This window comes from Gasterosteus aculeatus, chromosome 21 (genome assembly GCF_964276395.1).
Source record: "Gasterosteus aculeatus chromosome 21, fGasAcu3.hap1.1, whole genome shotgun sequence".
Classification (NCBI taxonomy): Eukaryota; Metazoa; Chordata; class Actinopteri; order Perciformes; family Gasterosteidae; genus Gasterosteus; species Gasterosteus aculeatus.
This window is the reverse complement of record NC_135708.1, coordinates 13,476,756-13,503,665: the sequence shown is the minus strand read 5'-3', so window position 1 is coordinate 13,503,665 and position 26,910 is coordinate 13,476,756. Positions and strand designations below refer to the sequence as shown.

The following is a 26,910-nucleotide window of genomic DNA, read 5'->3' as shown; positions in this document are numbered from 1 at the left end:
GAGAACACACACACACACACGAGCACTGAGCTCCTTTCATCATCTGCTGGACCAACCAGAGGAGCCATTGAAACGTACACGACTAACTAAAAACAAAAAGCTGCTGTGCATCAGTTTAAGCAAACGTTAGTACATCAATCACCTGGATTCCCTTTATAACACATTTAATCTGCTGCTAAATTTATGTCAAGTTTGCTGCAGTTTCCTTAAAGCAGACTGATATAATACAAATGAAGATTTTCATAGATGTTGAAGCTTTCAGCATCAACGTTCTATAACTTATTACCTCCCACCACGGCGCCAAAAATGGCAATCTGACACAATGTTAATTTATACTTGAGTGTTTTCTCATATGTGCAGTTTGATAGTTTTGATATTTAAATCGTGAGTGGCTGCACAGCTTTTAAGAAGCCATAAATGTTTTTTAAGAAGCCTCCGGAAATCCTACTCCATTTGGCCGCTGATGGGTTTGTGCATAACGGGTCACTCATGACCGGATGAAAACATTTCTCTGCATTTTGCACTGTGATCACTGGTTACTTACAAGATGTAAATAGTAGTTTACTGTTTATATATTTAAAACACTGTTTAATGATCACCACCAACTAACTTTAAAAATGTCATATCTGGCGTGCAGATCTTGTTAACATACTGTTAAGTTATTGACATGTCTAAAATCATTCAAATCAAGTGAATACGTTGCGTGTTTCTGTTGCGTTGCTATCGGTTACACCAATGCTTTTCTTCCCCATCACATGTTTAAATGGTCTCATTTGCATGACATTTTATTAAATTAATCATTTAAAAAAAAAAACTAAAAACAGGGACAAAAACAGAATATACTGATTTTAATTTTCAAAATGATAATCACACATATCAAAACAGCCCGACCTCCGTGAACGCTGGGACGGAGGCTCACAGATGACAGTCAGCCACAACCCCTCATTCACAGACATGAATCAAAATGTCATCTTTGCATGTTGCATCTTTTATGTCCAGTCCGACTGTTGGAGCGGGACACAGAGTCCTCATTGCTTTCCAGGTTTGCCTCTCCTCTTCCCCCCTCCTCCTACTCCTGCTTTGCCTCCTTTCCCCTTACCCCCCTGGCCTCCTTTCCCCTTACCCCCCTGGCCTCCTTTCCCCTTCCCACCCTTCCCCTTCCCCGACATGCTGCCCTGGCGTCCCTTCTTGCCCCCCTTCTTGTATTTGGCCACGGCCTCCTCCCGGTTCTCCTCTCGGATCTGCTTGGCGACGGCCCTGTTGATGTCCAGCTTGGGCGCCTTGCTGCCCATCAGCCGCAGCATCTCCAGCTGCTTCTTCTTCTCGCCGGAGAAGTCCCCGATGTTGGGCTCGAACTTCCTCTTCTTGCCCGTGTTCCTCGGGGGCTTCTCCCTGGGCAGGCGGTCCTGGAACCGCCCCATGGACGCCGTGGAGGTTCTGGCCACGCTCACGGCCACGGCCAGGTCCTCTTTGGGCTGCTGGGCCCGCGGGAGGAGCCCCACGCCGGGCAGCTTCACCTTCTGCGCCCGGGCGATGTTCTTCAGCCGCTTGAACTCGTTTTTGGCCACGCGCTCCTTCTTGGCCGCGGTGCGCTTGGCGAACTGGTCCTCGTTGGGGTCGGCGGTCACCGGCACCTCGATCAGCCACTCCTTGGTGTCGTCCTTGGCCCGCTGGTAGCCCCAGCGCCGCCGCCAGTCCTTCGCGGTTTCATCCCACACCAAGTTGGTCTTCTTCCGCTTCTGGATGCCCTTCAGCTTGGCGAACTCTTCCCATTTGGTGGGCGCCCTGGGCTTCGGCGGCGGCTTCTCGCGGGGCAGCGCGGTCACCGGCTCCGGCAGCTTGGTCACTATCGCCTCGTCGACTCTCTCCGACGGCTGCTTCCAGATCTCGTTGACGAGCAGCTGCGTGTTGTCGCGCGCCAGCGACCGCAGGAAGTCCTCCTTCTTCTGCTCGCGAAAGTCGCGCGACTCGATGCGGTTTTTGTCGATCGCCAGCAGGTTGCCGATGTCGAACTCCAGGTCCAGCTCCTTGTGGACCGAGATGCTCTTCAGTTTCTCGGCCTCGTCTCGCTCCGCTTTCGCTAGCAGCGCTTCCACGCTGCACGCCGCCATGTTGCCGAGCTGCTGTGTGTCGTGCACGTGGGCTGCGTCACTTCCGGGTCGCAGTTTGCGTGGAGAAATACCCCAAACAGCCACAAGAGGTGGAAGTTGCTCTATTTAATTTGTTGTGTGGCTTGTCAAGTTAAAAGGAAACTATTTTGACTAGGAACTACTATTCATAGCAGTAATGGGATGACAATATGGTGCAAATAAGGAGTGAATCCAAAATATAGATACAGTCATTATCATCGTGGATTTTTTTTGATTCAGCAAACACTGCATCTGTGTGCAACTGTTGCATGAGAAATCATCCAAGATGCACTGATCTGTAAAGTAATGAATAAGAAAAACACCATAGTAAAAGTGTTGAAAGAATTTACAATATAGAAAAATATCACTTTATCAAATCTCATCATCTTTGGGATCCCTTCAAAATTTTTCAAGACAATACATTCCTGGATAAATGTGATTATTCAAACTATTTCTAAATAACACAACGTTGTGCATAGTTGCTGTACTGCAGCCTCTGACTTGAAAAAGGTTAAAAATATTAAGATTGCGTGACAAAGCCTTGCAGTGCCAGGACACTTAAACTTAAACAACAACGACAAAAGAAAATAAAGGCCGAAACCCATACGAGATATGTAATAATATGTGACACGCTGCACATCATTTTAAAGTGATGCAGTTTTGAAACCTTTTATAATTGGATTAATTTTTAAATGTTTTCCTGAGATTTCAAACTCACTGTATAAAGTATAAATAGTCTTCTTTGTCTCATATATTCCGTAGGTATTCCTCGCATAGATTCACGGTGCTATTAACTCGATTTTTCTCCCAGTCTCCACTAATTTGGAGGAGACGAGGAGGGGGAGGACAATTGACTGGCTGGCTGGTTGCTTTAAAGACGGTGTTATTATTTTGGGCTCCAGTAATTACATTCATCGCCACACTTGCCATGTGAATGCTAACACTCTGACAGGCAGTGAGATAAGGTCACAAGTGATGCTGTGTTTGGAAATGCGTAATTAGTGGCCTCAAGTCCCTGTTGTGATTAAGAATAGGCTATACGGCTCGCTGTGGTGTGAATCTACATCATCTAAAAGCCCCCAATTTAAACATGTCCGCCAGTTGGCTGCTGGCGTCACAGAATGTGTCACCCACCGTCTCCACAAGTGTTCAAGGGTTTTATGTAAAATTTTGATCCAGCGTGAATCCCGCTCAAACAGGATTACTTTTCTCTGGTGTTACTTTTTTGGAGGAATACACAGCAGGCCGGATGAAGTTTCTCTGTGAGCTGTGACCACGGTGCAAAGTCATTCGCACTCTCAGTGTCTGTGTCTCCACAGCTCTTAAATGGGCTTAAAGGATAAGATTAAGAAAAATAGTTTCCTCCATAACGCATCTCTGCTTTCATGTGGAAAAAAACCTGCAGAGATTTTGATTTTTCCATTGGTCACTTTCAGTCAAAGGAGGGCGAATCTTTCCTTTCATTCCTAGATTTTAAATTGGCATTTTGGACACTCCGAATGGTTTTAGTCTGCGACATACTGTCTGCACCTGTAGAGCTTTTCAGTTAAAGAAGCAATGCCGTCGTGTAGAAACACTCTGTTAGAAGTAAAAGTAATCTTAAATTTGATTTAAGTAAAAATATGAAAGCATTGGAAGTAATCACTCTGCAGAATGGTTCTTTGAATAGTCAAACAGATTATAATTACTGATGCATTGACGCAATACATTTTATGGTGTAACTGGTAAAGGTGGGACTCATCTTATATTATGCAATGTGTACGGCTTTATTTACAAACCACCGTGTTGATTGTCTTTTGTTAAATTAATAATCTAAATCTGCAAAGTAATTAAAGCGTCATCCGAACTAAATGTACAGAACATTTCCTATGCAATACAGTGGGGTTAATGTTTAAAGTAGCAGAAAATAGAAACACCAAAATCAAATTCCTAAAAACCTAAAAATTATAGTACTCGACAAAGTCATCATCTTTCTCTTATCAATTCTTCGATTTCAACGTATTTTATGGGGTATTTTTGTTAATTTGACTGTTACAGCTATACTGTTCCATTTTGGAGTGGTTTCTACTGTAAAATATCTAATGTTTAGTAAAGGCAAATAAACCCAATAAAATACATCAATTCCAAACTCCATCCCTTTAATTTTGGACAGTCTATAATTCATGTCTGCCAGTTAACATTTTTCCAGGATGCTCATATCTCAGCTGTATCTGCAAAAAGCCCCCTCTGTGTTTACCTTTCCCCTTTTGTATCGTAGAATCTTAATCCCTTCAACACAAGATAACTTCTTAAATGCAAAAGAAACTATTTTAAAAACATGTATTTCCAGATACAGGAAGTGGTTGCCTTAAACATTTCTAATCCAGCTAAATAGCACTTTATTTCATCAGTCACAACCACATAAGTGAAGCCAATTGCCATCCCATCAGCTTGAAATAGATCAATGACTGAGATGTATAATGAAGACTTTAAGCATCTTTGCATATTTGTTTTATGAATGAAAACATTTTGTGAATGGGTTGCAGAGCAGAGAAAAACCCACAACTCTAACAGGATCAGTGGTGTGCATTACTCAAAGGACTACAAAGACCATTCATGCAACTTATTATATATTTATAGAATGAAGCACATGTGCAGTTACAATATTTGCATTTTTTCACTGATATTTTAAGCTTTTGCATTCTATATTCTGCACCTCTTCACACAGAACATTTTAGTCATATCAGTGCTCTGCACTTTTTGTCATTAAATACATACTTACTAAATGGTGCCAACAACAATCCGTTAATCACAGGGTTGAAGGAAAGGACATTCATTGATGCAAAGACCAGCCACAGGCTTAAAACTTCCTTCTCCTTCAAAAAAAGTTGACCTGTTAACATCAAAGACGAGGTGAGAGCGCTGGAGGGAAAGTTATAAAAGGAGGGCGAAATAATCTCATCAGCACCATCCTGGCATAAATTGGACGTGATAAACTGCTGACAGTTTGCCTCTGTATTTATAGTTGTTATATCATTACATTAATTCTTAGACAAACTTGGCTGGAGGAAATTTTTACACATTTATTTTCCCGTTTTTTGTGGAACACCGTTCCGTTTGTGGTCTTAAGAGAACAACATGCTTTATTTATAACAGAACACGAGAGGAAGTCTGCTTTTTCTCCAGGAAAATGGTTGCTTATAAGCATGTAGAAAAATATGTTGAAGCTTCACACACAAGGCTTAACATATATCCTCCACTGTGGTAAATATCATGGGAAAAAAGCTTCACGTGACTTCTCCGAGTCGACTCAATAAAACGGACTCAATCCCGAAAACCTGCTCATGCAAAACAAAAAAATCCACATGGCTGAGCTGTCGGCTGATAGGCTTAGGCACTTTTGTAGATTAGATTGAAGTCACTACTTCCTGTTTCCATGGCGAAAGGAAAACGAGCATCCCCTGGCGAACAGAGTTCAGCTGGCTGACAGTTGAGGTCAGCGCCTTTATTGATCTGCTGAGGTTGGGACAGAAGCACTACTTGGCCCTGCGCAATGCCTCACCGCCGCCTGCTGCTCTCCGACTTTCGTCCGCTCGGCGTGGCCTCTCTCGCTTTGAGAAGGACGAGCCAGAAGACGAGCAGCGTGTGTCTGTTGTTTTTTCTTATCTATCAAATGCGGGGCTTTTCCGCCCCACGCTTCGCTTTGCTCTGTTTCACACCGTTTAAAATTGTGACAGAAGTTGACAAAGGGTATTCGTGTGCTTCTTTGGGCAGGTATTGCCCATCTATCAGGAGCCTGCAGGCCACATTAGCGCACCATTTGCAGGTGGGCAAACACAGCCGTGGTCCACCGGCAGTGCACACCTTCTCCTTGCAGGTAGTGAAACAGTTCAGCTGCACCGCAAAAACCTGGCTGGGTTCCTGGAACCAGCGGGGCAAGGAGGGGAGAGTCCTTGAGATATCATTCCAGTCACATTGGCAGTGTGTGCGGGGGGGGGGGGGGGGGGGGGGGGGTGTGCGTGTGTTTGTGTTTATGTGCACGAGCCATCATGCAAGCCAGTGCACGGCTGCGAGCGCGTACGCGCTGCAGTGGCTGCCTGCTGGATGTTGGAGCCAGAAGGAGCTGGTTAGTTTCTGGTGTCATGACAACTTACAGAGGTCAGCCCTCAGTTTGGTATTCAGCAGCACAGTGGGGGATTATCGCAGTGACATCATCGGGTACGCCTTGTGCTCTGTTAAGATTGGGCCTTCGCCCAGAGTTGCGCCACAACTTTGTTGAGAATAATGATGAAATAATTAGCAAAAGGTCTGCAAAGTCTCCTGCATCACAGGCTTCCCATGGTTTCCGTTGTATCAATCATCTCAGATCGAGAAGTGCAAATACAACCATCAGAGTGTCTCATCAGTATCTACTTACTGGATCTGCTGCATCAATTTTGATCCTTTTTCTTTTTAATTTGAACTGTAAGCGTTTGAGCATGACAATGTTATGGTAGTGCAATGCTGAGTATTATTACATTTGAAAGGAAAAGCTTTATATATTTAGAAAAATACTTTTTAGTTGTATGAATAAATGAAGAATAACACTTGGGCATCACGTAGCCTACCGGACTACACCTTGGCCATGCAAAGCAATTTCTTAAAGTGAGTTTCTGCAAACACACTGTTGTTTTTACACTTTTATTGAACAAATTAATATTTAACTGATCACTGTGAGAGGTGCACACGGAAAAATGAGAGAAGAGTAGAACCAGCAGCTTTTTCCAAACCTCTGGAGTCTAAAGTGTCATCCAGCCCCACTGGACGAGCCTGAGAAATCCTTATTGAAGCTCTGGTGCTGCTCCGATAATGAGAGCGCTAAGCGCCGGGCCCCGTGAGGGGCATCCAGGACCTCTATTGATCCCCCGTTAATTAGTCCGTAGGTGCACATTGGCGCATAATTAGACTGATACTGAGCTTAATGAATGCAGGCAGCCACCAATTCCTTTGGGGGAATTGTTCACTGCAGGAAGGATGAAGATTTGGTGAATCCAACATGAGCTAGTTGGGTCAGAACCATGCTCTTTACAAATATGCAGACAGCAGGTGAGCCGGATGCATACGTATAGCAAATGTTGCCCTGTTATTTAATGTCATTTAATGAGCACTGATCAGTCCCTGAAAAATAACAAAAGCAAGCCACCCTTATAACGTACCCTTCACATGCTTCAACAAAGACTGGGCTTTTAGGCACTAAGTGGTACTCAACTTGACGGCGACTGAATTGATGGTAATGGACCATGGGGAGTGTAAGAACAAAAAAGCCGTGCAAAAAATGTGTCAAATTGACCGTTTCAGGGATGCACTTGAGTACACAGTGGAAGTGCTGTTGTCTTCTTTGTGGTCGATTTTGTAGAGTCGTTTGGTCATTTTATCTGTCTGTTGAAAGTCAAAATGCACAATATGTCAGAGTGTAAAAGATTGTTCCAAATCAGTGAGACAGAGCAAGTTGTTCTTATGGCTTCTGTCTACGCTTTCTGTCATTTTTCAAAGCTCTTTAAAGCTCTTTGGTTCTGAAACATGCATTCATATCTCTCTAATTGGACAATGCCTTTCCGACCGTACTTACACTTTATTCCCATTTGCACCTGCAACAGGTGACGCCGTTGCACTATTGAGGGCAGAGCATTGCACCTAGCAGGAGGTGACATTCTTAGACGACCAGCGGGAGAATAGCGACTTTGTACCTGCAGCGTTGAACAGGAGCTCCTCCTCCTGTATCAGCCGGTGTTGTTGAATGAGTCAGAGGAGCGTTGCTCATTAGCAAAAGGGCAGGAGTCGCCCTGCTCCACTCATCCTCGGGGGCCACTGTCACTTATTGCTAACAGAGTGTCGGCGTGTCGCTGGCATGCTAAACATTCCTATGATCAAATGGGGCATGAGGATCGCCGGCGACGGTAATATGCAGTCCATCTCTTGCCCTCACGGCCGTGTCCCTCAACAAGTTCGCTTAGTTCTCCAAAAAGTTGCGTGATCGATGCCGTGATTGTATGTCGGTCACGCTTCCTGCAGCCCTTTGGCCTGCGTTGACGCAACAGTCGCTAATTGCAAGCTACGTTCACCTAAGTATCCTCTCTTCAAGCATGACAGACGCCGAAACAGTATCAGGATCCCAGGAGACATTCCCGAGCTATAAATAGTATGGATCACATACATCTATGCAGGGACCCTCAAGCATCGGTATGCTTGCTTTGATATGTAAATGTAATCCCTGCTTTTTCCCCATTCCAAGCCCTGGAGTTTGAGTAAGTGAAACAATTGGGAACAATCTCACAAAGCGTCAGGTTTAGAATGCTCAAACACCCCGTGGTCCCTTAAATACCATTTTGGACTTTAAGCATCATTTCACAATGAACGCCGAAGTTGTCGGTCTGTGTGTTCTGATTAATGAGTTTGGAAAATGATTTGAATAGACAGGCTGAGGCTAATTTGACGTTGAGCCGCCAGCTCTCTGATTTGCATTTAAAAGCAAACCGTGAGGATGAGTAAGTGGTGTACAGAAAGTGGATACACCTTGTAAAAAATGGCTTTCAATGCGGCATTAACATTACAAACGAAAGGCCAGTTGTTCGTATGTTGATTGCCTATTAGCAGAATAGGTCGGCTTCATTTGCAAGGCAAAATAAGGGCCTTAACATAAATCCTGACGGCGACAAAGTGCGTTAGCAAAGATTGCCGCCGGACACAAATGGATACGTTAAAGTAAAGCGGTTAAGTGCCTCCGAAGAACGGCTTCCTAAAATTGAACTAAGATTCCAAACGAGTGACAAAAGTTCTGAGGAAACTGTAGGTTGTGACTTTGCAAATCAAAGCTTCAACGCATGGAAGCGCTTCCCCTCAAATAACGCTTTTGTAAACTACCAAATGCCTGTGCACAAAGAAGCAAGACCTTTTTTGAAAGGAGCGTAAAAGCAGCCGCCCTGAGAAATGAAAAGATCTGAACGTCAATGAACCTTTACGGTGTGCAAAGAAGATTCCCAACTTCTTCATCCTTCAAAGAGGGGCATCTCTTCTATTCAGTGAACACACTCTCAGACCGTGACAGCATCGGAACGACGTTTGGGTCTGTTTTCAAAGCAGAGTGCGATGCCGCTTCCCCTCTTTGGTATCGCCATGGTGTCTCTGTTATTTTGTCCACACGTGCTCTGACGTCCCATGTGCGGCGACCGGTGCGCCTTTGACACGCGGGGCTCCTGTTGCCCCGTAAACAACGTCGGCGAAATGGGCTGTGATCAAGATGGCGGGAGTCAGTGACGCTCTGAGGACGAGGTCTTTCACTCCAAGTGACTTGTCTGTCACGAGATTACCACACACACACACACACACACACACACACACACACACGCACACGGTTCACACATTCACTTTCTCCCTCCAACAAGCGCCTCACGGTCGAAACAAACGTCATCATGTGCGCTAATGATCAGGTTTTTTATTCATTTTTTCCTTTTCTTTTTTTCTTCTCAAGACGAACGAAGCCTCAAACGTGATGATTCAGTGTCACAGTCGATTTGGAGCAGATAACGGAGGCCCGGATCCATTTTGTGATTCTTTACACACCGCTGTGTGAGTAGGAGGGGGTGCAACAAAGCGGCGTCTTCACTGTATCCGCGTGAAGCCCCTCTGGCTGCGCACAGCCTACTTGTGGTTAGTTAGGCTCCCTCTCACCAAACTACGTGCAGCCCGGGGCTCGTCGCTACGGCGCACACAACGCGTGCAGGCGCATCGCTGCGTGTACGCGGGCTTCACGATGGAGGTTTATGAGTGTAAAGTGTTCACTGAAACACGTTCCCATGGATGGATAGGGTTGGGGGGGGTAAGTAAAAGAGTGCGCAGTGGTTTCCGGCTCAACGCAGAGATAGAGATTGCCGTTGTGTCATTATTCAAATCCCCCCCCCCCCATCTAATGAATGTTTACATAAGTGTGGCCCGTGTAACACATGCTCGCCCGGGATGAGGGAGGTCAAGGATGCTTGGGGAAGCCCACAGTCGAAAATCGCCTGCAGTGAGGAGCTCAATGCACAGGCCCGGCGAACTGGACACATGGCGGACGGATCGGAAAAGGAGAATCACAAAACACAGCTCGGAAACAGCGATCACAGAGTGGTTCAGTAATCAAACAGCAGTTTATGGGAAGCGTGTCGACTGCAACCTTTTGGCTATGATCAAACTATCCGCACTACTAACAGAATATCCTGCAGCAGAACAAAGTCTAAAGCAATCACAACCTGCAGCCATCACAAATCCGCACTTAGTGAGTTTTTAAAAGTCGGCCTGATTTAATTGCAGGGATTTGTTGAGGCTGATGATTGTTAAGGTTAACTCTGAGGTGGAACAGAAATACGCTGCATGGTAAAGATACAATTTTGGGATACTGAAGAGGCTTTTATAAAGATTAGGAAGATGTTAAAATGTGAACCGTACAACAAAGAAGAGATTTAGGCGCAGAGGCAGGATGTGGGTAAGCGGCTTAAATTACATACAGAAGTCGGTGTTAGCAAGCAAACGGAAAAATGTTTAATCTACAGACGGCCTGCCACTTCCAAATGTACTAGACGAACGCCAAGAGAGGCCACAAGTGGTGAAAATAGGAAAGAAACTGGGCTGCAAAGGTCCTCAACTGAGGCACCGTGACGAAAGCTTTAAATAACACAGGGGGCAACGTACGGAGAGGCTGAGTAAAGACGGGCGTCTCCTCTGCCTCACGCGCCGGTGTTTAAACATTTCAGGATGCAAAGTCTTTCACAAGGTCAACATCCCCGGCGGCATAACAAGAGCCTCGCAGCCGCAATTGAGGGCACACAAAATAGAGAAGTATTTTTACCCAGAAGCCAGTGTGTAAAACGTACTTTAGCAAAGGAGATTTCACTTATTTGACCACAGTGCAGCCAGAGGCCAGACATTAGGACATGAATAGAAGTTCCTTGTGTAAAACTATAGTTTAAAAAGTATATGTATACATCTGTATTGGTGAAAGCCAAGTCTTGCACAGCTGTTGCAGTGACCGTTATTGCATATAAACTGGTAGGCACAAGACAAATCTTCATATAATGTCTACTTTAAAGGAATGATTTGACATTTTGACACCCGTGTAGGACAGCGGAGTTCCTCTTTTCGGTCTGACAGCTGCCTCTGGATTTCGCTTGTCCCAAGGAGCGACGCCACTCGAGTCCTCCCGTCAATCAACCTGATGAATTTACGAGACGAGTTTGACTACTTCTCCCTCCTCTCGTTGCTCTGTGTGTTTCCTGTGTCTCTGATCACCATACTGAATATTCACACTCTCTCTCCCTCTCTCTCTCTGGAGGGTTAAGCCTGACGCTGAAAGGCTTTTGACAGGAGAGCACTCCAGATTAATGTGTCTGCTGATTGATTCACAACATTAGTTTTATCCAACTAATTCAGTTGATTAATGCCGAGCTCCGGAAGCTTTTAAATTACAAATACACAAATAAATTAATCATAGAGAGCAAAGTTAAGTCCAGCGATGATATTTAAAGCCACACGTTTCTTCATTCGGAGTTTCACCTCATCGTCATAAGTTTCTTTTGTTCTGTCTTTCTTCTCGATCGTCTTCTCTCGCGCTGAGTTGGTCTCAGCAGTCTGGCGTATCGTTTCATTTTTCTCTGTGACCAGTACGTGTCAGCTCCTCAGCGGACAATCAGACAGAAAGCAGGGAGGGAACAATTAGAGAAGAAGAATGTCTGGTATCTCATGTTGGAACCCCGACGGTCCTCCGCTGGTCTTAACCAGTAAAACAGAGAAAAGAAAACTAAGGACGAGTTCTTTGATTTAGTGAAAGACTTTTGGTGTCAGCTTTGTCTCCTTAATGAACAAGAGCTATCAAGATATTCTCTGACCCCACTGAGTCACTATATATTTATATATATGTATATATATATATAACACAGCCCTGTTACTGTTGTCCTCATTAGTCTCTTTTAAATGCACTCTGTGGAAAAAGAACAATGCATCTCTTCCTGCACGAACACAGCTGATTTCACAGCATCTTCACTGGCTTGCATCCTCTCTAACGTGGTGGACATCCATTATGTGTGCCATGGGGCAAATGCCCGGCGCGGTCATCTGAGAGGACTCTGAGGCTTTGGGTTTACGTGGCTTTAAGATGTTTAGGAGCCAGGCAAAGGCTGTCTTGTAAGCACGTTTCCTATAGACAAAAGCCTATAGGTGAACGGACATAATTGATGTCAAATGTGCCTTTTGTGTGAAACTAGTCACTGTAGTGAAAAAATAGATGTCTGCTTATTAGATCGAACTTATTGTGGTTGCATTTGTCTGAAAAAAAGAGGGAAAATGACAGCTGACATGCTTGGTTGAAGAAAGGAGGAAAGTACCGCGATGCCTCAGCTTCCCTGCCTGTTTTCTCTCATTAAAGCTCGACTTTATAAACAATAAACAGATCACACATCTAAAACTGGATGTTCATAAAGACAACCTCTTTTGCCCAAACACGTTAGATTGTTAAATAAGTGAAATGACTGTTATAATTTAAGAGCGTTTCAATCTGTATAGCGGCAACTTTGATTGGTCGGATGATATTTTTGGGGGGGATCTTGACCCAGATTAAAAGTCCTTGTCACATCTTGAAATAACATCACTGTTAGACAGAGAGACAAATAGACAGGAACGATCTCGTTCAACTATTCCTGCCTTTACGCCCGCATGGAATGATGGGCAGCTGAGTTAAAAGGAATGGACATTTTTCGGGTCCTTGACGCACGGAGGCAAACCAAGTATAATGTAAAGAAAACCCTTTTTTTTCCTCTGGCTGTCTTCTGTCATGTTGACGTGTGTGACGACTGTCAATGCGGATGCAGATGATGTTTGTCAATCACTCTGCGGAAATACAGAGTCATGAGGGATTTAAACCGTCGTCCTGAGACTATGCGGGGAGGAACCAGCATTATATGTTGCCATTAACAGCACTTTAGGAGCCCATTATGTTTAAAGTGTGTTATTGAAGAGCAAAGAAAACCAGCTTTCAATTTTGGCTGAATGACTTTGCCCTAGATTCCTCTTTCAAACTTACACAGTCTGAGACATCTGCTGCCACGCTGTTAAACTCAATTTGTCACTGGAATAAAACATTACTTACTGTAATAAAATGAAACCATCTACAAATGCAGAACATGTATTTTCCAGAAACGCTTCAATATATATCTCATTTCATGAACATTAAACATAAGGATAAAATAATTACACAGGATTTCTTGCGCAGGTGCCAGCGTACCGCAGATCTTCAATACGCATTATAATAGCAATATGCAATCTGTGAGAGAGAAAAGTCATTGCAACTTACCGACAACCCAGAACATTTCATTTGGACTAAATAAAGAGAAGCCTTTCCTGCACCAGGGCTGAAGGAAATAGCAGATTATACAATTTAATGTTAAAGTCAAGCAAAGAAAGTTACATTTTGAACCCCCGAGGCTCCATGTCCAGCGAACTGATTTAAATCCGGATGCGTATGACTGACCACAGGATTTCATAGTCCTGTCCCTTTAGTCCTTTTCCAGAACGTATAGAAATATGTATATGGAGGAAAAAAGAAGACAAACTTAAAATAAAGATAAACTTGTTCAATGTCCATCAAACACCATACTGGTGATGTAAACAGGACACCCACCTTTGAAAACAACATTTGTTGGCGTAACCTTTGCTAATAAGTTGCAGTTGTTTTTAATATGTGTAATTATATGTTGTGACCTGTTAAAAAATATTTATGTCTTGAATATTTGCAACTAACTATTATGGATGAAGTTATGAGATGTCGGAAACTAACGGAAGATGTTGTTCTGGGTGATTTTAATGTATTTGTTGAAAATAAACCGTAACCTAATAATAAACCAGTAATATATTGGATTTACATTATGCATTGTTGGCTGGTTCGAATTCAAACATAACCTTTTGTGATTGGGTTGTCAAGATTTTGATTGTTGGATCTGACCTGAAAAAAACAACCACGGTTGTGAAAAAAGTAATGAGGATGGTTAAATATTGTCTTTTGAGATGTTATTTTCCCGCCTCAACCCCCGAGTGAGGAGATTGGCATCTACAATGTCAACAAGCATTACGGGAGCATCCAGAACCTCACATGCTGGATTCACACAGACAGAACAGCCCTTTTTCTGCATTATGGACAACTTTGCTTCTCACGTCCTCGTGTCGGTTGCAGACACCGTGGGAGAATTTAAGAAGGCCAGCCGTCTCACGTCACATTCTGTTTGCTGTGCTTGAGAAACGCAGAAACATTCGTCAAGAAGTCCAATTAGGAACAGCTCCTTTTTTAAAAAGCAGCTGAGTTACACTGAAGAACAAGGAAGCTTGAGGGCTTCCTGGTCAGCAGCTTCCACGCTGCATTATTAATGAACCTGTTTAGCCTTAAACTGCCATGACTGAACGTCATCATACACGTAGATCTCTACTGGGCGTGGTTGTACGACAGCGTCGTGCAGGTTTCTTGTCCATTGTAAAACCAGAAATGACATTTTGACCAAAGTTTTCCATCTCCTTTTTCTTAAGAAGAGAACGGTGTTTTCATAACATCTTACATAACCAGAAGGACACCTGAGCTGCGGTGCTGAGTTCAGGTGGTGGTCAAAGTGAGGCTCTGCAGAATACCTGTTCATGCTGACCAACCAGAATGACCTACTTTATCAAAGGACGAGGCGAACACCGGACGTATTAGCAAAAACAGCTCAACGCGCAGGGGAAAACTGTCCAATTATTTAGGAAGGGACAATTTGGGGAGAAGCAGATTAGAAAGGCAAATGATCGATTAAAAGAATCCGTTGCCATGGAGGGTTTGTTTGTTGTGTGGAATCTTTTTTTAGAAGCATTTTGAAGTGTCAGCTTTATCCATCATGTCCAGATTTGCCTCTAATCATGTTTTCATTTTCTACCTGCAGGCAGATGATCATCAACGTTTTTTCCAATCTAATCGTCGAGGAGAGAGACTCGCCCTGATTGAGGAAACAAAAGGATAATGATTCAAGCGTCTTCTCCGGCGTGGCGTCACAGGAGAGGGTGCGACTCCCAGAGGTCTGCGTGGGGACAGTGATTTGAAGATGAGGCGACACGAGTTGACCACAAGCAGTCACTCGCTCATCTATAGCGGCGTTTTCTATTTGTGTCGGCCAACATGTGTTTCTCATGATGGGACCTGACACCTCACCCCCCCGAAGCAGCACGCAGCATGAAGAGCGCCACAGTGGGGAGGCCATAAGAGCAACAATCTCACGCCGACTGCAAATTATACCCTGATGAAGATGTTTAAAGATGGCACATATGATGATGTAATATGGCAATATGCGCCCCTGGAACACGGGTCTTCCCTGTGCCTGAGTGTCTGGGCGTAATAGATTTACCGTTAGGGATTAATGGGAAGGCTTCTGAAAGGTGATTTAACAAAAATACGGAGTTTATGCTGAAGTGAAAAAGGGCCGACTCCTTTAGTTTCCCCAACACTGATCCTATACACGTGAGTGTGAGTTGCACACTTTATGAAAAATAACAAAACTGTTTAAGATTCTAATGGCTGATGTGGGATTATATTATCTCCATCCTGAAAATCGCAACATGGCGATGCGGGGCCCCGCGAAGCGAGGTGGCCGAGGGCCCCCAGAGGTGGTGACGTGCGTGCAGCAGCAACGAATCGCTGGGAATCGATGCCCCGTCTCTCTGGGTGGGAGCTGTTTGCAGATGCACCGAATGAAACACATGGTCGGCTATACCCGCCTGCAGAGTCATTAGGAACAAAGAAATAAAAAATACCATTAAAATAATACGGCAACTATATGATGCATTTCCCACATGTCAAGTCTCTTCATTATTATCTCATTGCCGTACCAAAATGCATCAGAATAATTCATATTTTTGTCCAGCAAAACGCATTTAAATCAGATTCTGCACTAGTATTGCTGAGACAAAGAAAGCTACATCCTCATTTAAAACTTATCTTGACTAAATGCTTAGTCTTCTCACTTCATGCTCCCCTCAAGTGAGAATGCCAGCAGGTGTGGCACCCATAGGCCTATTCTGAAAGCGCACACGTAAATGCCGGTGCACGCGCGCGCACGCTTACTTATGACTCATCTCATCTAAACTAAAGCACTTTTTTCAGAGGCGCCCATTCACGTTACACCCATGCGGGAGCGCGCAGACTCCATCTCATCTGGGAGCGCGACGCTTGTATTGACGGCGGCTATATAAGTGCATTCAGCGTCTACTCTTTAAGTAACTATAGACTTGTTTCTTCAAGGAAGTGAAGGAGGGAGGCATCTCGCCAACTACCTGCCAACCTGCAAGGCTGTACTGGACCTCCTCTAAAGACTGAAGGTATGAAGGGCTTTTTTCCCCCCTGCATGCATTCTTTTGGAATTTTTGTTATTTTTCTCGGCAATGCACTTCATTTACCAATTGGGGTCCGTCCTCATTGCACCGTATGTTCAAACGTACAGCGCAATCAGTGCAAAACCCATCTTTCTTTAGGGACTAGTTAATCAGGACTATTTCGTATAACTACTGCAGATTGAAGTGTATCACAAAATCTGCCAAAACAGAAATAATAGCACTTTTATTGATGGTTTACAGCCCGGTTACACCAACGAGATGCCCGTTTTATGTGCGCAAATTCGTCATTACGCATTTTACACCAAAGTGGGAATCAAAAAAATAATTCAAGCTTCTGATTTCCTTCTCAGATTCCTGTTGATATCCTGACATGAAGCTCAATTCACTTGGCACCACCGTGATTCTGCTAGTTGCCTTCTTACCGCTCTACGCATGTCGGGCTATTGAGAACCCTGGCGGTGCCCTGCGCGTCCCAGCGCCCCAAACCCCAAACTCCCAGCAGCAGCAGTCTGGCCCCATCCTGGAGCGACTCGGAGAGGAGTATTTCATCCGCCTGGGCAACGGGGACACTAACTCTTTCCCATCTTCATCCATGTATCCCGGCGGAGCGCCTGCCATCTACAACAGAGCGTCGCAACTCCAGCTGACGCGGCGTCTTTTACAAGGGAAAGTTGGAAACATCAGGGCGCTCTTAAGCGGCATCGGAGACCGCGGGGACGAGTCGATGGAGAGGGGAAGGAGGTCCGAGGACCCGCCGATATCCCTGGATCTGACCTTCCACCTGCTGCGGGAGATGATGGAGATGTCCAAGGCGGAACAGCTGGCTCAGCAAGCGCAAAATAACAGAAGAATGATGGAGCTCTTCGGGAAATGAAGACCTCTTTCCATCCGCCAAAGATCTCCGATTATTTTCTTTTTGTTGCATTTTTACCATCAGCACTACTCATGCTCTGTACAATATAGTGCTGCTTTATCTCTTTATTATTTAAAGCTTTAACCTCAAACTATGGCGCGTATACGGGCTTGACTTAGAATGATCCGATTGTATTTTAATGTTGGTGTCAAATATGTAGACTCACACGTTCTTCATACTTGAGATTAAATACTTTCGGCTGAGACATGAAATGCTGCATTAAAAAAATGGTTTGTTTTAAATTATGAATCCTTGTAATTATGATATTTATGTTTGTTAATAAACTTATGTGCAACCAGTCATTTCCTGTTGTGCAAGAGGACATCTTAAATCTATATTTTTTAATAAAAATGTAAAAGCAATGCTTACACTTCTCTGTGGATATCCTTACATATAAATTAATAATAACTACCATCAAAAACATACTTTAATCACCAATTTAACTGTTTCTTAACATATAGATTTGCAATCTTAGGAGATATCGAATATAAGTTGGCCGCAGTTTGAGAAAAAAAAAATGGCCTCTATCTCAAATATGGATTGTAAGTAAATATAAAACCCCTGTGTGGTGTAAACATGGCATTGCTCTGGAGCCAAGTCGTGGGTCAGTGGCGTTCCCTCGACACACATGAAAAGAGCCGCAACAATAGAACGTTTTACCAAAGATAGACAACACTCATATACAGTGTTCCTCCTCCCAGACCCGCGATCCTCAAGAAGCAATTCCCATTATCCCGGCAAAAGGAAACCACGGAAAGCTGAAAGATAGATGATGAGCTAATGAGTGTGAAAGACCCTGTGTGCGCTTATGCGTGTGTGTGTGTGTGTGTGTGTGTGTGCAGGCTGGGCTGATCCTTGACCCATCATGTAACTAAACAAGAGCTGTGGATGTGAGTCATTCCGTTTGTCCCACTCAGCCACTTGGAGCTTAAAGCTGCATCGAGCCCATTCCTAAAGGATCCAACTCACTGAGAGATTTAGAGTTATTAGGTGGGGTTTGCGGACTATACGTCAACAGGGGAGTCAATGCTATGAGACCGCAGCACGGCGGCAAACTGATAGCTGAAGGTTTGAGGCGCGCAGCATGGTGTCAGAGTCGCACTGAAACAAGCTATACAAATGTTAGAATAGATGAATAAATGGATAGGCTCTCAAAAAGTGAAGAATGCGCCCTTTTCTTTGGATGCGCGTACACACATTGTACTTTGTAGTTGGGTCCAGGAGGAGGCCTGAAGAACGGGGATACGCGGTAATGACAGCTGTGTTTTTATTAATTCAGATTTTGTCAGGCAACAACAATACGTCAGGCGTTTGTACAGCTCAGTTTGAATGATAATCGTGATATATTATACAGTTACATATCAAAACGTGATGTTTTGTCCATGTAGGAAGGCGTACCTGGTTTACACAGAAAAAAGCATTCAACACACAATATAGCCTGTTAAGTGTATGAAACACTGAAATGTCACAGTGACAGATTTTTACTCTTCTACCCGACTCATAAAGTTTTACCAGATTTTTAAAAAATGAGTACGACCGAGGCCCTTTCATCACGCTGGCTAATTATTTAGTTTAACTAGTGAATCGCAAAAGGTCAGCTACATAATAAAAATATACGAATCCTGGTAATGACCGCCCATAGCCTGCTTGTCATTCCGTACGTCAAAAAAGAAAAAAAGCAAGAAAGGTGCCAAAATGTGCGTTCGACCTGACAAAAAACATATCAGACGTGCAGTGACGCACGCCGACATGTAGTCACGATATGAGTGAGGCAACGGAGGGAAACTTCTATCTCTGCTCGATACCTCGGCAACTCACAGTTTCCCTTCGGCACGGATCTAAATCTGTCACCTGCTCCCCAATCCGGTAACGGGGGGGGGGGGCAGGATCACGACTGACCCGTCATCGACATCTGGGAGCAGAGGTTATCGTGCTAAAGTGTTTTCTGTGCCGGGTCGACGGCTAGGACGAGGCAGCGCTCGGGGAGGAAGGACTCGGCTGCGGGGCGGCGGGTTGGACGGAGGCGGGGGCGGCTGCAGAAACACCCGGGGCCCCATCGCCTTCCTCCGCGCTGGCTTCTCCGTCCTCGTCCTCTTCGTCCTCGTCTTCGTCATCTGCAGAAAGGACAGAAAGAGAAAGAAAACAAATTCGCGTGGCTGCAAGTTGGGAGCTGTGAACGGCAAATAGCCGCCGCCTCTGTCCGCTCACCTTGGAGGAAGTCCAGGCTGCGCAGGGCCAGGCCCTCCTTCTTGAAGTCGACGGTGTAATGATCCATATTCTCGTAGCCGCGCTCAACTTTGTCCAAGTGCGCTGTATTGGATGCTTCTGCAAGCCTGAGTGCAAAAAAAAAGGTGTGATTCACATTATTTATGGAGAACGAAAAAGAAAAGTCCCCCACAGACAGTCAATGTAACACTTGTTATATAAATAATCAATCTGGGATGTTTAGTCGAGTTAATCCGGTGTGCATCCAGCTAAAGATAATTATTTGCGACATTTCACAGAATTACTGTCGACTGCTCCTCGAGAGCAGGTGTGACCTCGCGGCGTTGGGCTGGGCCTTTCGGGGGCAGCTGTACATTTGGTGAATCATTCACAGGAACAGGATTAGAATCTTAAATTGTCAATATGTCGTTATGCTACATTTACATTATTGTAGGTGTATTCTGCGACTCACTTTTTGAGGAGAGGCTTTGTGTTCTGAAAGATAAATGAAATATGATAGATATTAATGATTGTTTGAAGTGTTCTATGGAGTTTATGCACCAATCTTTAATCGAGTTGGCTATTGACTGACCTGTAGAAATAAAGCCATTTCTGGCTCCTCCATAGTTTGAATACCCAACTCCACCATCTTACAGCTCTCCTCCAGATGGTCTCCGTACTTCCTGGTCAGGCCGCGGATGTAGTTCAGCTTCTCCTCCTGCTCGACGGTCACCTTCTGACTCATCTCCGTCTTCTTTTCCTCCAGGATGGAGTAAAGCTGGTCGAACCTCTCGCACACCAGCGTCTTCTGCCTCCGACCATTCTCCTATACGTCCGTGAGACAGAAGAAGACACGTTCATGTTAAGCCCCGAGTTAGAAACGTGTGTGTAGATGCTACTCCTGGGGTACAACAGAGATAAGACCGTTCCAAACAGGTTGTTCAATGTTGCTTTCTGTGTACAGTTGTGAAAGTAATTCCGAATGTCCTGATCATAACAATCTGAATTTACACTGCTCATCTTTGAGCGAAGTGCGCTACTATGTGCACGTTGAAGAAAATGGGAAAAGGAGAGTGTGGGACGAGCCGAGGCACTCTCCACCCGCATCCCACAGACGGATAAAAGCAGACAGAGAGTGGTCGGCGACAAGGAACACGTCGGGTCTGTTTCTGTGCGTCCGCGCAGGCGGAAGTGCGGGCGCGGCCTCGCGAGTCAGCGGTCGGGTAGCACACTGACCTCTATGGCGCGACAGGCCTCCTCTAGCTGACTGACGATGCCTTGCATTCTGTCGTTGTTGCCCACCATCATGGCAATTCCGTCACTCAGCTCCGCCTGGAGGTGGGTGGAGACAAGGAGGTGACAAGAGTAGATACCTGAGATACATGCGAGTGTGAGTCACAAGCACATCTATATTGCTGATACACTCGTGACAGACAGTATTCATGAGCTCCATGACGGGAGTTTCAGGACCCACCTTCTTTGACTGGTAGACGCTGGTGATGGCCGCCACCTCGCAGTCTTTGTGAGCTCCAAATACCTTACACATGGAGCACGTGGGCACGCCGTGGGTCACACAGTAAATGTTGATCTTTTCTTCTTCATGGACGTCACACATGGGCGTTTCTTCCTTTCTCTCGGGCGCCGGCTTGCTGCTGCTGAGGTGTAAAGAAAAAGGCGTTATCTTCCCGTCAGGCCGCACATTGCGGTGCATATTGATGAGACAAGTAATGTCGGTTTGATAATGTCACAGGTAGACGTTCCAGTGGCTTATTGACGATCCATCAGTCGCCCCTTGTCATGCACATTGGCAGTTTGCGCTGTAATCAATACATCACTATTACAGTGTGTAGAATACAGGTGTGGGTTCAGCGCCATGTGAGGGGACGTGGGCGTCTATCTCTTTTTTCTGTGTCACTCATTCTCACATTATGAGGGGAATTCATCCCCATAAATATGAGTTAATTATCTGTAAAAACACAAAATCGGGAAGCGGGTGTCGAGTGTTGTGGATAGTTGTGTATGTGTAGATAGATGACTAATGGATCACATCTGTGTATCCGATCCGTTTCACCTGCTGGACTCCTGCTTGAACATGTCAATGATGTTCTCCACCAGCAGGTTCCTCTGCAGCCCGTAGACACCGTGGCGGTCCAGAACCACCTCGTGTCTGCAGGACGGGCATCGGAAGCGGCCGCCGGACGTCAGCGAGCCACCTCTCGTTGGAAGATATGGGTTTGAGGCCTGTAAACAAGCACAATTCAAACCCCACATTTGGCATAACGGGAGTATAATTGAATATCATTGTCAATAGGGTATTCAATTGTTTTACTCAATATTTATGAAATAGGAATCCAGTGGAAAAGGACTTCATAATACAAAAGAGAAAAAACCCAGAGTCTAAAAACGTACCTGCTAACACGTCCCACCCGGTTTACAGGTGTTTCAATGAAGGGACTTACGTCGAACAACAACAAAATCTCAAATGTCCCGTACTTTCCTAACTTTTTCAAATGTGACCAGTTGTAAAACAAAAGATGCATCTTTCTCCAGCTGAAATACTGCATGTTTACGAGCATATTATAAGCACGTAATCTTTGCTGCCCTGATTTGGCCTTGAATGAAGGGGAGCGTTGTCATATTTCCTTTGGTTCAAATGACACAGGCCGTTAGTTGGATAAGCCTACATGAAACCAAATCTGTGTCACTAAAGTTTAGAAACACTTTCCCCCGTAATGTTAAAACCATCTACTAAACTGATCAGTGGCGTTTCCTTAAGTCGCTTACCTGGAAAACGTCGTTGGCACATTTTCTGCAGAGGTTGTGCTGGCAGGGCAGGATGACCACCGGCTTTGTAAACATCTCCAGGCATATGGGACAAATCAGCTGTTTCTCCAGGTTATCCATGGTGTTCATTGTCGACCAGCACTTTTTGTTGTTGTTGTAGCAGGACACAAAACAACACAAATAAGAAAAGATCCCAAGGTAATGTGAGGAATACAGATCCGTTTGGTGTAAGCCGTGTCGTGTAGGCCGGAGTCAGGCTTTGGAGGCCTGCTGCTCTCGTCCTGGGGGCTGCGGACTCCTATCTAGCTGTTGTCAGTTCTGTTTTTAGCAGCTATTGCTGTCACGTCAAAGGGTGCCATTTTTACCATGCCCATATTTGAAAGTGGACAGCTGCACAGCCGCACATGACCAACATGCGTCCACTACGCTGTTGTCAAAGGTGCGTGTGTGTGTGTGTGTGTGTGTGTTTGTGTGTGTTAAGGGCTTTGCTGAGCTGGAGGCCTTACGTCACATCTAGAAATCAGAAACAACAACAACATTAGCCATAATAGTGATTGTAATGATGCATGCTTTTGTTCCTCATAACACAATATTATGTTTAAACAATGACGTCAGATGAAGTGATACATTTACATCCGGGCTATATTAACGTAACTAACGTTATATTAACGTTAAGTTAGCCCTGACGTTATGCTGCCTATGCTAATTAAGCTAATTAAGCTAACGTCAACTAAGACGTGAACGGACGTCGAATCGGCAACTTTGTGCGCCAAAGTGTCCATCAACAGGTAGGTTGCCACAGGAAATGGGTGTAACGTTATGTTCACAGCAATACAATTGTGTTTTCTGAAAGATTTGCAGTTTACGTTTACGTTTTCGTTCGATAAGGTTAGCCATTAGGTTAGGTCAGCTAAAGCTAGCTTGATTGCAATGCAATTCAAAACATTGCTAAAAAATGTGCGGTTCTTTAAAAACGCAACGAAAAAAAACCCATTGGAGAATGCGGGCATCGATCCCGCTACCTCTCGCATGCTAAGCGAGCGCTCTACCATTTGAGCTAATTCCCCTTGAAAGAACCGGTGATGGCCAACTTCGAAGCTTTCATTGCATGTCACTCTTCAGGGCCATTATCATTGAAGGTACTAGGAAAGAAGATCAATGCAAGAAAACATTAATTGAAAACGTTCGGCTCTTTAAAAACGCAACGAAAAAAAACATTGGAGAATGCGGGCATCGATCCCGCTACTTCTCGCATGCTAAGCGAGCGCTCTACCATTTGAGCTAATTCCCCTCAAAAGAACAGTTGTTGGTTCAATTTTTATGAATCATTACATGTAACTCTTCACTCCCATTATTATTGAAGGTACTTGCGAGGAAGATCAATGCAAAACAAAAAAATGATAAGCTTTAAATAATTATGCAGAAAAAATAAAATTCAATTGGAGAATGCGGGCATCGATCCCGCTACTTCTCGCATGCTAAGCGAGCGCTCTACCATTTGAGCTAATTCCCCTTGATAACAAGCAAGCGTAGTGAGATTAGTACAAGGTCTTTTTTACAGTAGAACTGTACTATACATGTTCGCCTAATAGAGTGACAGTAGAAGCTAACGCAGTGCGAAAAACCCCAATTCAACTAATGAGCATACGACTGCTTCTTTCAAGTGTAATCTATATCTTTCCTGGATCTCATGAAGGTACATATCCCTTCGATAGCTCAGTTGGTAGAGCGGAGGACTGTAGTGGTTACATGGGAATCCTTAGGTCGCTGGTTCGAATCCGGCTCGAAGGAGGTTGCTTTTTCTGATTTAAATCCTTCTTTTTCAGCCGATCTCTCTCGTTGTTTAAATGCATGGACATTGTGAATTTGTTCGTTATAATAAATAAATAAGCAGATAGTGTCTTCTTATTCTTCCCCCACTTCAATGTGCAATAAACAAGTTGAAACTTATTAACGATGTGTACAAATTAACTAAACTAAACTAAATGAAGCAACACTTTTATTATCAGAATTGATATTTCCCATATTATTTTTGAAGTCATTGCATTAAAAAGTAAATGTAACTAATTCATGGGTAAAATAGTTTGCATATGGACATATAACAATTATATCTTTTAATAGCTGTGATTCAAATGTAGCAAATCATTACAAAAACAATCTTTAGTACAAACAAAATGAACAGTTGAATATCAACTTTTTTAGGACACGTATGCAGGACAAGTTCTTTTGGAGTAGTTGGCTCTACTCAATCAAACAGCCGGATGAAGTTTTATATAATCCTCTCCCATACAGTGACGTAAAAGAGACGTCAGAGATTATTTTAACAGTCACCACATTGCAGCTCCAGGTCTCACATGCAGCTCGGCACTCTGGTGCTTCTCTCTAACCTCCCACTGCACCATGAGAGGGGTCGTCCACATTGTCTCGTCTCAAACAAATCCACCATCTAAGTGTTTACAGAGCAAGAGCCCGGCCGCATTGAACAGGTAACACTGAAGGTGTAGCAGTGAACATGCAGAATGAATCCTTGAGCATTTTCTCTGATGGGTATCTGAAGCCAGGCATAGAGTCATCTTTAAGGTGTATTTCTTTTATACAGAGAAAATGGGAATGAATCCATACATTCCTGAAGCTGGTGTGGTTCGGTGGAATTGAGTAAATAATCTGACCCCCCTCTCTCTCTGGGGTTACTCAGCATTTATTTTGGGATGTCTCAACAAAAAGTGGAAGGTGTGAATATCTTAGAGAGCAAATGAATAAATCCATTTTTACCAAAGACACCAAAACGGTAGTGTGAACTTTACACTCAAGCTTTATGTCATAGTTTGTGAGGAGCTGTGACGGTGAAGCCCAGTGCCCTTTTACTACAGTAAAAGAGTGCTATCTAGTGGTAAGAAGAGGACACTCTGCGTCCACTAGATGCACTACTGCACATTGGCTTTGCTGCAATCCTTACCTGGAAAAGGAGGCGGGGCTTCAATAATGTTAAAGTGCTCAGCTCCAGAAAAATGAAAAGCACCACATCCCAGATTTTAAAGTCTAGGAGGACAAGATAGAAACATTTGCCGTGTTTATTTGGCTCAGATCACATTGGAGTTTACATTTAACTTGAGGTTGGGCTGTTGGATTTAATTGTGATTCATTCCTGTTTGTAGATAGAACAAGATATTTCTCAGTAAAACATAAATAACAAATTAAGCTGGTATGGAGATGTTATCTGGGACCAAGCACTTTTCACATTACGTCCTTTGCACCATTGCACATATTTAAGCCCTGAAAAGTGTTTCGCAAAACATGTTTGTTTTATTCGGCTGGTCCTATAGTGTGTTTGTCACTATATTAGATAATGTAAACCTAATATGGAATACACAATTACAACAATCCCCTCTGATTACAAATCAAGACACTTACTTCTTTAAAGTATGGTTAACTAACCTCAATAGTTTCTTTGATTGTTTTTAAAATCTCACCAGCACTGTAGCTGTAGGTGCTCTTTTTCACCACAGGGTGGCACTAAATACACACAAAATAAACGTAGGGGTTTGAAACGGCACTTAATATGTAGTCTAACATTTGATCATTTGAACATTTGATCAAAATCAAATTTTGACGTTTACAGATGTATGTATATATTTCACATGGCCATGGCACAGAAACCTCCAGTGAAAATATTCACATATATATATATATATATATATGTGAATATTTTCACTGGAGGTTTCTGTGCCATGGCCATGTGAAATATATGGTGACTGTTTATATATATATATATATATATATATATATATATATATATATATATATATATATATATATGTATATATTATATATATACAGAACAGGCTCAAAACTCCCATGCGGGTGATTCAGCAACAGAGAATGATGACTCCCGTGACACCCGCAGTGACGTCAGAGGGTAACAGGTAAATCAATTAGGCCCACCGTGGCGGATTGCGATTTGTCTCCAGAGATCTCTCCGCCGGAATGGTCCGGGAGGAGTTGATCTCTGGCGGCCTGACAAGCAGATTCCGCACCTGCGGCCTCAGGGGGAATCAGCAGGTATACAGCCCACCTGTCTCATTAAAGCGCCTGCAGGGCGATGCTATAAACGCACCTGGCATGCGACAAAAGATGTGCAAGGTGTGTTTTACTGTGTGTGAGAGAAATGGTGCGAGGCGTGATGGGTGTGTTGGAAGTAATAAAATAACAAAAAATACCTCCTCCACGTGAGCGGAGTGAATGTGAAGTATGTGCGCGCGCACGTGACGTGACATCGACACGGTCATGTGCCACATCAGAGTTGTCTGGCAACAACAGGTTTGTGAACTGATTGCATAAGTTGGCGGCTGACCTTCCCTTTTGCTGCAGATAGCGAGAAACATCAAGATGTGACTTGTTATTAGTAGTATATGAAAGAGTTTGCGTTGGGTTTTCTCCACCATCTATGGTAATGAATTAGAAGTAGCTGTATGATCTATATGATATATA

The 26,910-nt window shown here is 44.0% G+C and overlaps 3 protein-coding genes and 2 non-coding genes across 6 annotated transcripts; 2 read left to right on the top strand and 3 right to left on the bottom strand.

The window, feature by feature from the left end:
* Positions 1 to 833: 833 nt before the first annotated feature.
* On the bottom strand, positions 834 to 4,664 carry rrs1 (ribosome biogenesis regulator 1 homolog). Its single transcript, XM_040167587.2, has one exon. The coding sequence runs from the start codon at positions 2,109 to 2,111 to the stop codon at positions 1,029 to 1,031; it is 1,083 nt and encodes a 360-aa protein (XP_040023521.2). The 5' UTR covers positions 2,112 to 4,664; the 3' UTR covers positions 834 to 1,028.
* An 11,701-nt stretch (positions 4,665 to 16,365) lies between these two features.
* Positions 16,366 to 17,732, top strand: crhb (corticotropin releasing hormone b). The gene is made up of 2 exons (XM_040167877.2): positions 16,366 to 16,505; positions 16,871 to 17,732. Exon 2 carries the CDS (start codon positions 16,891 to 16,893, stop codon positions 17,392 to 17,394), a length of 504 nt encoding a protein of 167 aa, XP_040023811.2. The 5' UTR covers positions 16,366 to 16,505; positions 16,871 to 16,890; the 3' UTR covers positions 17,395 to 17,732.
* A 951-nt stretch (positions 17,733 to 18,683) lies between these two features.
* On the bottom strand, positions 18,684 to 22,873 carry trim55b (tripartite motif containing 55b). Of its 2 annotated transcripts, none has more exons than XM_040166548.2 (8): positions 22,423 to 22,873; positions 21,710 to 21,879; positions 21,113 to 21,293; positions 20,875 to 20,970; positions 20,231 to 20,464; positions 20,111 to 20,133; positions 19,642 to 19,766; positions 18,684 to 19,547 (listed from the first exon to the last, which is right to left on the bottom strand). In XM_040166548.2, exons 1-8 carry the CDS (start codon positions 22,549 to 22,551, stop codon positions 19,396 to 19,398), a joined length of 1,110 nt encoding a protein of 369 aa, XP_040022482.2. In that variant the 5' UTR covers positions 22,552 to 22,873; the 3' UTR covers positions 18,684 to 19,395. The 2 variants fall into 2 exon arrangements, with proteins under 2 accessions (XP_040022482.2, XP_040022483.2); XM_040166549.2 differs by having other exon boundaries at positions 21,113 to 21,290.
* A 543-nt stretch (positions 22,874 to 23,416) lies between these two features.
* trnaa-agc (transfer RNA alanine (anticodon AGC)) lies at positions 23,417 to 23,489 on the bottom strand. Its single transcript has one exon. It is a non-coding gene; the product is annotated as a tRNA-Ala (tRNA).
* A 638-nt stretch (positions 23,490 to 24,127) lies between these two features.
* Positions 24,128 to 24,213, top strand: trnay-gua (transfer RNA tyrosine (anticodon GUA)). Its single transcript is given in 2 exon segments — positions 24,128 to 24,164; positions 24,178 to 24,213. It is a non-coding gene; the product is annotated as a tRNA-Tyr (tRNA).
* Positions 24,214 to 26,910: the final 2,697 nt, after the last annotated feature.

Excerpts from the sequence above, each read along its gene's own strand:
- rrs1 (XM_040167587.2), bottom strand. The coding sequence starts at position 2,111 with ATGGCGGCGTGCAGCGTGGAAGCGCTGCTAGCGAAAGCGGAGCGAGAC.
- crhb (XM_040167877.2), top strand. The coding sequence starts at position 16,891 with ATGAAGCTCAATTCACTTGGCACCACCGTGATTCTGCTAGTTGCCTTC.
- trim55b (XM_040166548.2), bottom strand. The coding sequence starts at position 22,551 with ATGAACACCATGGATAACCTGGAGAAACAGCTGATTTGTCCCATATGC. Across the intron at positions 21,294-21,709 it reads TTCAAGCAGGAGTCCAGCAG|CAGCAGCAAGCCGGCGCCCG; the intron begins GTGAAACGGATC and ends TTTACACCTCAG. Across the intron at positions 20,134-20,230 it reads AAATGGCTTTATTTCTACAG|AACACAAAGCCTCTCCTCAA; the intron begins GTCAGTCAATAG and ends TTTATCTTTCAG.